This window comes from Garra rufa, chromosome 2 (assembly GCF_049309525.1).
Source record: "Garra rufa chromosome 2, GarRuf1.0, whole genome shotgun sequence".
Classification (NCBI taxonomy): domain Eukaryota; kingdom Metazoa; phylum Chordata; class Actinopteri; order Cypriniformes; family Cyprinidae; genus Garra; species Garra rufa.
Window position 1 is genome coordinate 14,034,090 of NC_133362.1, and position 13,168 is coordinate 14,047,257.

The 13,168-nt window shown below is 36.6% G+C and overlaps 1 protein-coding gene across 1 annotated transcript in view; it reads left to right on the top strand.

Moving 5' to 3' along the window:
* The window catches only part of lmbrd1 (LMBR1 domain containing 1), a 65,798-nt gene that overhangs the window by 35,092 nt on the left and 17,538 nt on the right, over positions 1–13,168 (top strand). The window contains exons 9-11 of the mRNA XM_073834591.1: positions 4,322–4,386; positions 4,739–4,841; positions 9,353–9,457. Coding sequence (XP_073690692.1) covers positions 4,322–4,386; positions 4,739–4,841; positions 9,353–9,457 — 273 coding nt within the window. The remainder of the gene's footprint in view (positions 1–4,321; positions 4,387–4,738; positions 4,842–9,352; positions 9,458–13,168) is intronic.

Genomic DNA, 13,168 nt, shown 5'->3' on the forward strand with positions numbered 1-13,168 from the left:
TTCCAATATGACAATGTAATGCGTGAAGTCACGGAAATGCATCGCAGAGGTTTCTAGGTAAAAAAAAAAATATATACATTTTATTTATCTTTTTGAAAATGACTAGTCATTTCGCTAGATAAGACCCTTATTCCTCAGCTGGGATCATATAGAGTCCTTTGAAGCTGCACTGAAACTGCAATTTGGACCTTCAACCTGTTGGCTCCCTTTGAAGTCCTGTCTATGGAGAAAAATCCTGGAAGGTTTCACTCAAAAACCTTAACTTCTTTTTGACTGAAGGGGGTGAGTAAATTCTCAGAAAATTGTAATTCTGGAGTGAACTAATCCTTTAAACAGTCTGTGTTAACACTTGTAGTTCGGTTCGTTTGGTTAATTCAAACAAAAGGAAAAGGTGAATTCGACTAGGCTCTCTGCTCATTTTGTTTTGGATATTCATGTTGTCATCTTGTCATTACGTCCTGTTTTTGGTTTTAATTTATGAGTCTTTGGTCCTTGTTGCATTCGTATTTCATTCGAACCACACCAGAGTTCATTTCGAAGCGGACCAAGACCCTTCTTTACAGTGGTGTTGGTCTGCTTGTTTGGTGCGCACCAGGGTTCGGATGGCAGCGTTCACACTCAAATGAACCGCACTAACAGAGCAATAGCACCGGAGTTTGTTTTAATCTAACCAAACATGACAAGTGTGAACACACCATAAATGTCACTTCAGAAGCGCTTCTGTTCCACCTTTGCAGTGTAAATCTGGCATAAGACTTTATTTATTTTAATTGTGATATTTTTCTGTTTTTTGTGGGCATGATTTTTGAGTAGATGCTTGTGGAAATGTCTTTGACTGTTGTGGTGGTCCACTAGGCCTCTCTAAGGGGAACAATAACACCTAGTACCTTCATAAAGTTCCTTAAAACAGGCACATGTGAGTTTAGGTAGCTGTTTATGCTGTATATTTAAGTCTGTGGTTTTGTTGTGTAGCTAAAGGCATGCTGAATAATGAATTGCTTGATGCTGTAGCTTTTGTTATTATTAATGTACTCCTTTCTGTAAAGTTAAAGCTCTGGCTGTCGCGGTTATTACGGCTATAACTGCAAGCGTTTGTTATTGGTATTACAGCAGCAGCTTGAGACATAAATTCCCAATATACTCTTAGAATAGCTCCAGCTGTGTTTTTAACCACAAAGCGTAATTCTAGCATCACTAATAACTCGCAGTCATTCGTTTGAATTAGTTATAGATTATGTCTCGAAGGCGGATCCACGCTCATTTACAAATCTATGTTCTCGCTACAATTCACAATCTGTCATATTGTTCCTGAGGGAAATCTGTGGCCAATGTGAATGTCACTTGCTTTCGTGAATATTCGTTAGGAGTCAGAGTCGGTGGTAGCATTGTTTGATATAAACATTGCTAATTATTGCATAGAACAATGTTAGCATAAATGTGAGTTGCTCCTAAAATTAGACAGGCAGATAGATAACTAGATGGGTCCATCTTTTATGTCTCTCTTCTTTCATTTTTTTTTTTTTTTTGCCACCTCTTTTTTTTTGTCTTGTGAAAATCTGGAGTGATTACTGCACACGTCAGGGTTTTGTTTACTCCCTCAAGTCAAGTCAAGCAGACGTGAGCTCCGGGAGGCCAGTGAAAGGCAGCCGTTCAGTCTGGCATATTGGTTTTGTTTTGCTTTGTGGGTTGTGAGTGTTTGTGTCTCCGTCTTTGTTCGTTTACTCTTTCCTCTGCAGTTCAGTCTGTTCCTTATTTAGAAAGCTTGTGACCATGCCGTCCATATTACTCTTGGCGACTGTGTCAGTCTGAGGTGGGTCGCACCATATGGCCATGTGTAAAAAAACGACACGACCTCTGGGTTAGACATGATGGACCAATAGGGAGTATCAGTCCTCTGCACAAACATTTGGTGCCAAAGTGTGTATTTTTGTATGATAGTACAGTGCCTTGCGAAAGTATTCATACCCCTTCATTTTTTTCACATTTTGTTTTGTTGCAGCATTATGTTAAACTGCTTTAAATGAGTTTTTCCCCACATCAATTTACACTCCATACACCATAATAATGACAAAGCAAAAACCAGATGTGCAAATTTGACAAATTTCTTAAAAATAAAACACTGAAATAAGTACATTGCATAAGTATTCATACCCTTAACTCAGTACATAGTTGAAGCACCTTTACAGCCTCAAGTCTTTTTGGGTATGATGTGACAAGCTTTGCACATCTGCATTTGGCAATTATCTGCCATTCTTTGCCTCACCTTTTCACCTGTCAAGCTTTGTCAGCTTGGATGGGGGCTGGCAGACATTTTCTAGAGTCCTAGTTGTTCCAATCGTCTTCCATTATGGATAATGGAGGCTACATGCTTCTGTGAACCTTCAATGCAGCAGATTTTTTTTCTGAACTCTTCCCTAGATCATTGCCTTAACGCAAGTCTGAGCTCTACAGGCAGTTATCTTGACCTCAGGACTTGGTTTTTGCTCTGATATGCATTTTCAGCGGGAAGACCTTTTCTGAGAGGTGTGTGCCTTTCTAAATTATACTCATTCAAATGAATTTGCCACAGTTTCACTCCACTCGAAGTGTAGTAACCATCTAGAAGCAATATGAATGCTCCTGAGCTAAATTTTGAGTGTCCCAGAAATACTTATGCAGCAGGGTCTTTTCAGTTTTTTATTTCTAATAAATTTGCAAAGTTGTTACAAACCTGTTTTGTGCTTTGTCATTATGGTGTATGAGATGTAGATTGATGTTAAAAAAAAGAAAGTAATTTAAAGCAGTTGCAACAAAACGTGGAAAAAAAAATGAAAGGGTATGAATACTTTTGCAAGGCACTGTATATGTAAATTAGTATTTAGGGGTAACTAAGTAGTGTTAGACATTTAGCATCATTTCAAAAGAATCAATTCACTGATTTATTTTAAAGGTACAGTTTCCTCTAAAAAGAAAATTCTGTCATTATTTACATGTCCTCATTTTGTCTTCTAAATTTTTGAAGAACATCCAGGCGACTGGGGCTGTCAAGCTCCACCATGACAAAAAACACAATAAAAATATCATAAAATCACCCATATGACTCATGCACTATATTCCAAGTTTTCTAAAGCTATATGATACTTTGTGTGAGGGACTATCCTATGTCTTCATATGACTTCAGGAGACTTAGTGCATAAGTCATGTGATTGTGAACTAGTTTTATGGTGCTTTTATGCCTTTTGTGAAGCTTTTCCATTTTTCTGCTCTTTTCCCATTCAGTATAATTGCATGGAAACGGGCAACCAATGCATTATTCATTATTCAGAGTGGAAGATATGATAAAAGGTCATATGGGTTTAGAATGAACTGTCTCACATATTTTATAGCATAATAAAAGTTTAGTTTGAAAATGTTTGTTTGTCGTTGATAAAATTTCAATTCTTTCAATTATTTAATTAACAGTTTGATGCTGAAGCATTGTTGACAACAAACCAGTGTCATCCTAAATGAGATCTTCACTTTATTTTAATATTTGTTACCCTGGACAACAAACCCTGGGTTTTTGAAATTAAGATATATACATCATCTGTTGAGTAAAAGTTGAATAAATAAGCTTTGCATTGATGTATGGATTGCTAGGATAGGAAATATTTGCCCGGGATACAACTATTTGAAAATCTGGAATCTGAGGGTGCAAAAAAATCTAAATATTGAGAAAATCGCCTTTGAAGTTGTCTAAATTAAGTTCTTAGCAATCCATATTGCTAATCAAAATAATACGTCTTGATATATTTATGGTAGGAAATATACAAAATATTTTCATGGAACACAATCTTTACTTAATTTCCTAATGATTTTTGGCATAAAAGAAAAATTGATGAGATTGACCCATACAATGTATTTTTGGCTATTGCTACAAATATACCCATGCTACTTAAGACTGGTTTTGTGGTCCAGGGTCACTGATATTTTAAATTAATTAAAAAAATATATTATTTCATTTTGTTTTATTCATATCTGTTGTATTTTCTTTTTAGGAAATTATTACTTTGATTTAACAAGGGCACATTAAATTGATTTACAAAAGTTACAAAAGATTTCCAACTCAAATAAATGCTGTTTGTTTGTTCTTTCTCTTCAATAAAATTCCTGTTTCTACAAAAATATCAAGCAGCACATTTTATTTTTTAATTTGTCACGTTCTTGTGTATTTTCTATAATTCTGTCTTGCGATTTCGCAATATTCCACTACTTCTAAGGATAGTTTTTTAAATAAAGCTACTATGCTAAAAGTAGTTTATCCAACACTTTTGTAACTGTATCTCTTTTTTTGTCTCATCAGATCTTGCTCGGGGTCTTCTTCATCCTGGTGGCCCTTTTGTTCTTCGTGACCTTGTTTATTTCAAAGTACGTTCCATCAACCTGTGCGAAATGTCGCTTGGATAGCAGACACTACCCCATTTAAACTGTTTTTCCCTACATAGACATTCACATGACTCATCCTATTGAAAAGCACAGGAAGAATGGCATCCCCTCAGAGCAAAGTGCATTTGAGACACTTTGATTCAGTGCTGGAGTAACCATAAATCTGTTGTTATTGTGCACACACATTCATCAACACCTGCAGCACTCTAAATGAGCTCACATTTACAATAATGTACCATCATTCTATAGCAGACCATGGAGAACTGTAGTTAATGATGTTTTTAATTCAGTCTCTTATGTGATGATGTTGTTAAATATGTTTGTCTTGTTGCAGCCTGGATAAAGCTTTACATTCAGCTGGTATCAGCACTGGATTTATCATCTTTGGGACCAACCTAACCAACCCTCTTAATGAGCTACTGCTGGCGTTGCAACCGGTGAGCCGCATTCTCTTTTTCTTTTGTTTCAGAAACATGTTACATTTGTGTCCTCGACATGAGCGCTAGTGACAGTTGTGCTCAACCAGTGTTGTGTAATGACTCGGGAGGAGAAACTACCAGAAATGGAAAGCATTGTTCGCTTTGCTTTTACTACGAAACCTAGTAGCAGAACAGCAATTGCTTGTGGCTGTCGCAAGACATGTGAAGAAGGCGATCTGCTCACCGTAGACAATTTCTGCCAAGACAAGCGTTATTATTCTGTAATTGGCCAACTGCACACTGTCAATCAAAAGTTTGGACACACCTACTCATTCCTTATTGATGCTATTTCCCTCATATGTGACCCTGTACCACAAAACCAGTCATAAGAGTTAATTTTTTGAAATTCAGATGTGTACATGCTGAATAAATAAGCTTTTCATTGATGTATGGTTTGTTAGGATAGGACAATATTTGGCCGAGATACAACATTTAAAAATCTGGAATCTGAGCTTGCAAAAAATATTGAAAAAAATTGCCTTTAAAGTTGTCCAAATGAATTTCTTAGCAATGCATTCTACTAAATAAAACTTAAGTTTTGATATATTTATGGTAGGAAATTTGGTAAATATCTTCATGGAACATGATCTTTACTTAATATCTTAATGATTTTTGACAAAATATGCTACAAATATATCTGTGCTACTTAAGACTGGTTTTGTGGTCCAGGGTCACATATTTGAATGCTTTTTGAATATTTCTTCATATTTGAATGAAAAGCTGTAAAATAGCAAAAATTGAAGTATGATAATTATATAGTGGCCAATAAATGTTAATCATGGGATGCTTTTAAAGCAGTATTGAAGAGTTTCACATGTGTGCCCTTTTTTGTTTGCTTTTCTTCTTCAACTTTTTCATTTTTAATAATAATTGCAAGTTTTCCAACAAAATTTACAACAAAAATAATTTAAAAATTTGTTTTCCAAAGAAAAGTTTTAATGTTTTTGAACATTTCAAAGCAACACTAAAGAGTTTTTTTTTTTTTTTACCTTAAAAAAATGTTTCCGAACTCGTGTCAGTGGTTCATCAACTCATAACAGGGAGAAAGGGCACTTTCACATTCGCTTTGCGACCCTCTATCGGCCATAACAGCACTATGTAAGTTTGGGTCGTCGGGTAGCGGTTTTGTAGTTCAAATGAGACTACAAATGCGACTTGCTTTACGGAAAAAAAAAAAATAGCAAACAATGTCATTATTATGTTTTATTTCGTTTTCATACTTTCATAAAGTCATGCAACATACTCTACCTTGTCACTGGACATCGTTATTTCCAAAGCCGGTCCTGGATAGCCTCCAAACAAATAACATGCATGTGACGCGACGGTAGGCTAAATTATTTAGAACAGCGGTAATGGACAATTCCGCTTCCAACCTGTAGAGGGAGCGAAGTTCTTTAGTGTTGCTTTAAAGGTCCCATATTGTCAAAATCGAAATTTCCTGGCTTTTTTCATGATAACTGAGGTCTAGGGGGTATGTAACTACCATATGAGTTTCAAAGCAGTCAATCCACAGTAAACTGCACACAGCCTGCTTAAAGTAGCTGTTTCTTTTCACAAGACGCTGTGACTTCCGTAAAGATGTGACGTCTGATCTACTCAGTCACCGCCTTCAGTCACCACCCCGAGCACCAACCACTGTCCCACCCATCCTAATGTCAAACCCAGACAACAACGCATCCATTCCATTGTTGAGCAACAACAACACGAAAACAAGTCGAGAAAACGCTGTTCAGTCCATGGATGTCAGGAAACTACATCATTGCACAGGCGTCCGAACAATGTTAATATAAGAGACCAGTGGCACGTCAACTTCAGCCTCTTTCACACAGCGATTCCGGTAAATACACGGATAATGTGTCCCATGATTTGTTCCGGAGTTGTTTAATTTGGTTCATTCACAGTTGTTTTCCGGAATCTGTGCGTGCTTTATACACAACCCATAAAGACATGTGACGTTTGGATGTGAGATGTAATGTGACGCGTACGTTTCACTAAACTGAAACGAACCTGAACAAACTGTGCTTCAGCGCTGATAGTGCGGAGCTGGCTCTGCCTGATCGCTGCTTTATTCCACTTTGCACGTATTTTTTCGTTGTGAAGAGTCGCATGATAACGTGCATCATCACTACAACACTGCCTTTATGGTTCTGGCTTTTGTTCACACAGCGCTTGTTCCCGTAATTTTCCAGAATCAGCGTGCATTGTGAAAGGGGCTTTACTGAAGCAACAGTTATGTAGCTTACTGCATTCGGTGTTTGAAAAAGAAAAAACATTAATGAACATTCTGAAATATCCTGTTGAGTATCAGCAACCTAGGCTCTCTCTATTGCTCTGAGCTCGCTTACAGCATACATGACGTAGTTACCTGTGGTTGGCCTGGCTGTGCATCACTCAGAAAACAACAGGCCAATCAGAAGAGAGGATCATGAATATTAATTAGATGGGCCAAAATCGACCTGTTTTTGACAGAGCTCCTAAAAAAGGAGCTGTAAAAATATATTGAGATGGATTTTGGCACTTATACCGCAAATATATATTCTTAAGGACATCAACAACTAAAATAAACCTCCAGAAATGTGTACAATATGGGACCTTTAAAAAATGTAATTTATTTCTGTGATGAAAAGCTACATTTTCAGCACCAGTACTCCAGTTTTTAGTAATTCTTCAGAATTGATTTTAATATGACACTTAAAACATTTGTGTTGTTGGAAACTTGATTCTTTGATGAATACAAAGTTCAAAAGAACAACATTTATTTCAAACATAAATCTTTTGTAATATTACAAATGGTTTTACTGCCCAAATTGATTAATTTAATGCATCCTTGCTGAAGAAAAGTATTCATTTTTTTTTTTCAAAAAATGAAAACTTTTGAATGGTAGTGCTGTCGGTAAGCTGTCAGATCAATAGATTTTTAACATCAATAAAAATAATACATTTACTCAGATGTGTCCAAACTATTTTGGCAGATGGTATACATCATCAATAGCAGTTTACTTCCTCTAATTAAGCTCTATTGCTTGAGTCTAAAACATTCTCAAAGAATAAACAAGTGTTGGGTAGATTTGAATGTAGTATTGATTTTTATGGACAGTGAAGCCCCATATAATTGTTTTTAACATTTTCTTACCTCACTCTTTTTTTGTAATGTGAGACCGGTTAAAATTGCGATTGTACCCTCAAGTTTTTGTGCGATCTAAAGAAATTAGCAGCATTTAGGTATGCATTTCACTGGGTCTGACTGAAGATTCACCTCAATCAGATTTTCAACTATTTTCAAGGCTGTATGTCTTAGATCCATAATGCTTGTCAGTTGTAGTTTCAGGTTTATTTGTGTGCGCATTTATGTATAAAAACAGAAACCAGGAAATGTGATGACACTGAACTGCAATCTGCAAGTACGACAATGTCAGAATCCATGAAATGAAATAAAAGACCCTGAACAGTCTGTAGTTTATGGCCGCTTGGTGCATGAAAAGATGTGATGACCTCTGAATGAAGCGCTATTTGTGAATCAGAAATAAGTACTTTTTATCATTTAGTGCTTTTGGAAGAGATTTCAAATCCTTCAATCTTCTTCAAGTAGCACAATGATCAGTTTCCATGTGCTTGAATAAAATATGATCACTTGTTTCACTCGCTACTTCAGATGGCTTGATTAAACCAAATTGTTCAGGAATCCAGACCATTGATTTCTGCAATTAGGCCTTGTGAAAAAGGAAAAAGAAAAGTAATTTGCAAAAGGATAAGACATGCAGGCCGGAGAATTATTGCTCATGTTTCCAGAAACATTTTTAATTTGTACTTCATGACGTCACTGACCATCTTCTGAGGGTAGCAGGTAAGGTCAGCGTGTGTTTTGCTCATTTCAAAACCAGCATTTCAGCTCCAGCGGAGTTATGGAGGACAAGCTGCCAACGGAAGAGGCATTGCCGTTTCTCTGAGCCAGCAACTCTTCCAGGAACAGGCGGATCATTTTTAGCTTGACTTTCAAACAGTTCTGCCATGTACTTCCTGTGGCTCTTTTGAGATGAAATGCATCGAAAATAGTCGGGATTGCTGAAAGATCACCTCAGAGTTGTGGAGCGATACATCTCTAGCAAAGGAGTGACAGTATTTTAGGCCACCACTGAGAGTGTGAGGGTGTATATATATCCTTTGTGCCTCCAGCATTGTGTGGTTTGTGAAACATGCATCACTTACTCTGAAAACCACTCTGGTACACAAAGAAAAGGGCTGGGAAAGTGGACAGCACTGTCATGGCCTTCCAGCCATCTTCATTGTCAGGGTAATGGTTCTTTGTTGACACTCAGGCCTGAAAAGTGTGTTGTGTGTAGATGAATAGAGACTGCATTGTAGTTCTAGTGAATGGCTGAAATAGATCAAGGACTTTTGAGTTTGGGTACTTGTGGAGTTGGCATCCAAAACTGCTTGATTTTTTTTCTTCTTTTCTGTTCCTTCTTCAGGTTTTCCCACTGGACTATGTTCTCATCACCACCATCACCATGTATTTTGTCTTCACCTCCATGGCTGGGATCCGTAACATGGGGATTTGGTTCTTCTGGTTACGGGTGAGACACTATTTTTTTTTGTTCTCCTTATTTTCATTCACCTGCTTTATTAAAAATATTTAATTAAGAATAAAATTCATAGTATTTTGTAGGGCTGTGCAATTAATCGCAATCGCAAAAAAATCGCGATTTAAGCACATGCGATTTCTAAACCGCATAAGGCCGCGATCACACCGAATGCGTTTTTGCAGTGAGAGGCGCCTCTTTTGAATGGTTTTCTGTTGGCAGTGAGCGTTCTGCGCGCTGCTTATGCGCCCCGGGCGCCTCGCGTTTTCGCCGCCTGCTGCGCCTTGCGTTTTTGCAGAAGCGCTTTGAGAGCCTGAAGTTGAAAAAAAAAGCAACTCTGAGCGGAAAAACGCCCGACGTCATTCGTGTTTTTTCCATTGTCCAATCGAATGAATGGAGAGGGGGGCCTTCTGTTGTGGTGACGAAAGTTTACCGTTGCTTAAAAAGTCCGGAGACTGCAAGAAATGGAGGAGAAACTTTTGGTGTCTGTCGTGGGTAACCCGGAGCTGTATTTTTTAGGGTTTCTGCTAATATGACAGTTTAATTAACAGCAAAAACCAAAGATTTTAGAGCGCTGGGGCTATAATCCTTTGATTTGACTGACAGGACAGCTGTTTTGGTCGTTGCCTAGCAACATAAAACAACGGCAGCACACTGCTCTTTTTTAAAAGTCACCAAAAAAAGGCAGTGCTGTGCGCCTCGCGTTTTTAGAACTAAAAGACGTGTTCGGTGTGATCGGGGCCTAATGGTGCGTTCACACCAGACGCGACTTGCGCAAATAAATCATGCTATTCGCGCATAGTTGGACACTACGCGTCTGCAACTCGTCAGCGGGAAAGCAGTTGTAAAATAGGTAAATGAGCTCAATTTGCCAGCTTTAGCTTGCTTGTAGTCTCAATATGTATATATATGTAGGTCAGATTGAGTAAAGAGCATTTTTTTAAAATTTACCAGATTGTCCAACCTCTTCACTCACTTTATTCCAAGCAAGGTCCTTTTCATTCCTGTTTCTATAAAAGTACAAAGATGTATCGTACAGCTCCGAGTATCCACAGACAGCAACGGTGATTTTGTCCTCCATTGTTGTTTCGGATTTCTGCCTCCGTCACTACTAGAGCAAGCTCCAGGATTGGTTAACGCGGCGCAAATTTTCGCCAAAGTTCAGATTTTTTAACTCGCGCGAATGGCGCAGCAAACGCTTGAAACGCTCAATTCGCGCCGCAGGATGGCTATTGGATCTCAAAATCAGTTCCAGCAGTTATTGTTGGAAAGGGTTCAAATACACAAAAAAGCTGAAAAACCAAAGAATCTGTGGGACCTGACAGATTTCTCTCAAGAACAGAGGGCAGTTTAACTGTTCAGGACAAACTAAGGACTCATTAACAACTAATAATAAACAAAAAAAGGTCAATCTTTCAGGCAAGAACACAGTATTAAGAATCAAGTGTATGTAAACTTTTGACCAGGGTCATTTTCATAAATTCAGCTATTATTTTCTCTTACGGATTATGTGTAAACATGTTTTTTGTGAAATATCTTATTCAGGTCAGGAATAAATGAAAAATAACATTCATTTTGTATGATCACTCTTATTTTGGTTAAATAATTAACATTTTGCAGATTCTGCAAGGTGTATGTAAACTTTTGACCTCAACTGTATGTGCTCAAAATACAGTGAAAACAGTAATATTGTGAAAAAATTTAAATAACTGTTTTCTATTTTAATATATTTAACCCTTGTGCGACCTTATGGACATTTTTGTCCATTTCAGTTTTGTTTTTTGTTATAAGTGTGCCTGTGTTAATGCCAACTGCATAAATCTTGGCTCAGGTGTGTATTTTTATTGAAATTTTAATATTTCACCCTCATTTCCTTCAAAAAATTAATTGTACCCTCCGTACAAAAAATACTCACACTCAGGACCTTAAGGACAAAAATGTCCACATTGAAACCCATTAAAACTGCAATTTTTTAACCCAGGGCCATTTGACTATAAAATGATGCAATATTTGCTAATAGGCATTCATTCTATCGGCAAGGCTTCAAATTTTACATTTTCACCATTTCTTACTAGATTGTGCCATTTTTTCAAATTTGGCATATAAAAGAAATACTCGCTTTTTCGTGTTTTCTGCTTATGCATATTATAGCCTATTATAGAGTCAATTGGAAAAATAATGCAGCTATAATTGTGTGGGTATGTTGGTAAGGATGTCAGAGTGTGGTTTGCATGTGTTTACTGATTTTTTTTTTTTTTGGGTGTAATTAGTTTGAAAGAAATTATGTTTTACTTGCAATCAAAAATCCCACTCCATGTATATGAGTCACAACCTTGGCAGGGTCATAGGGCCATGTGAAAACTATGAATAAGGTCGAAGAAGGTTAATGAGCTTTGAGGATTTTTCATTTTCACCCAAACACACATCTTATTCCTTGATTGCACTTTTTTATTTGTTATTGTTTTTGTACAGAGATAAAAGGTGAGCTTGAATTTGATGTAGAAGTTCAGAAGCCCCTAAACACATTGTTTTTGTTTTGACCACAAGAAAATGCTGATTGTTTAGTCTGGTAGATTTTATACAAAGTTTGAGTGTTCGCACAGCCCAGACAGGTGTTCGCTCAGCAAAACCTATACATATTTGGTGCTTGAGGGCTTGGTCATTTCATTGCTTGCAAGCTGAAGAGACGTTACTCAGCAGAGGAAGCTCTGTAGCTGGTGCTGCCCACTGACAGTCAGCATTCTGTAAAAAAAAAAAAAACAGCTTTTAAAGCATTACAATTCTGAAAATGAATGAATGTTTGGTAATTATGAATAGAATAGATGCTGATAAAAAAAAACAACAGTCAGTGAAAGTAGAAAAAAATATTAATATATAACATTTCTATGTTAGTTTTTTGCCATGGACATTTTTGTCCATTATGGGCCTAAGTGTTATTTTTTTTTATTTTTTTTTTAATAAATCTGACACTACAAAAAATATATAAATGCCTCAAAATTAATGTTGTTGTTCTTCATTGACACACCCAAGAAGCTAATAAGCAAAGAAAAAAAATCTGCTTATCATTTAGTATATGGAAATTAACTACTATTTTTCATTTTTTTCATAAAAAAACACCTGTGGCATTATGTAAACAAACCAGCATTTAAAGGGTTAAAATTCTGAAAATTAATGAATGTTTGGTATCTATGGATAGAACAGATGCTGGTTAAAAAATCAACATCAGTGAAAGTGGAAAAAATATTAATAAATGATATTTTTATGGCAGTTTTTGGACATGGACATTTTTGTCCACTTTGCACCTATGTGTAACTTTTTTTTTGAACGCACAAGGGTTAAAATGTAATTTATTACTGTGATGCAAAGCTGAATTTTCAGCATCTCTGTTTAGGTCTTCAGTGTCACGTGATCCATCAAAAATCAATGTAATATGCTGGTTTGCTCTACTGTATAAGACCATGAAACAAAATATTGATATACTGTGTAAAACAATAAATATTAAATGTATTAATAACAAAAAAAAATCATTATATTTTAATATATAACATAAAACATAATAATACTTTGTTTTCCAACATGAACTGTTGGGCAAGGATTGTCTAACAGACCTTAGTAATGCACTAGAAGCAATTTTACCTTGTGTCATAACTATGCCTTTTACTAGGAAAAAAGTTTTTATCTCAGTTTTGACCCATTATTGCAACT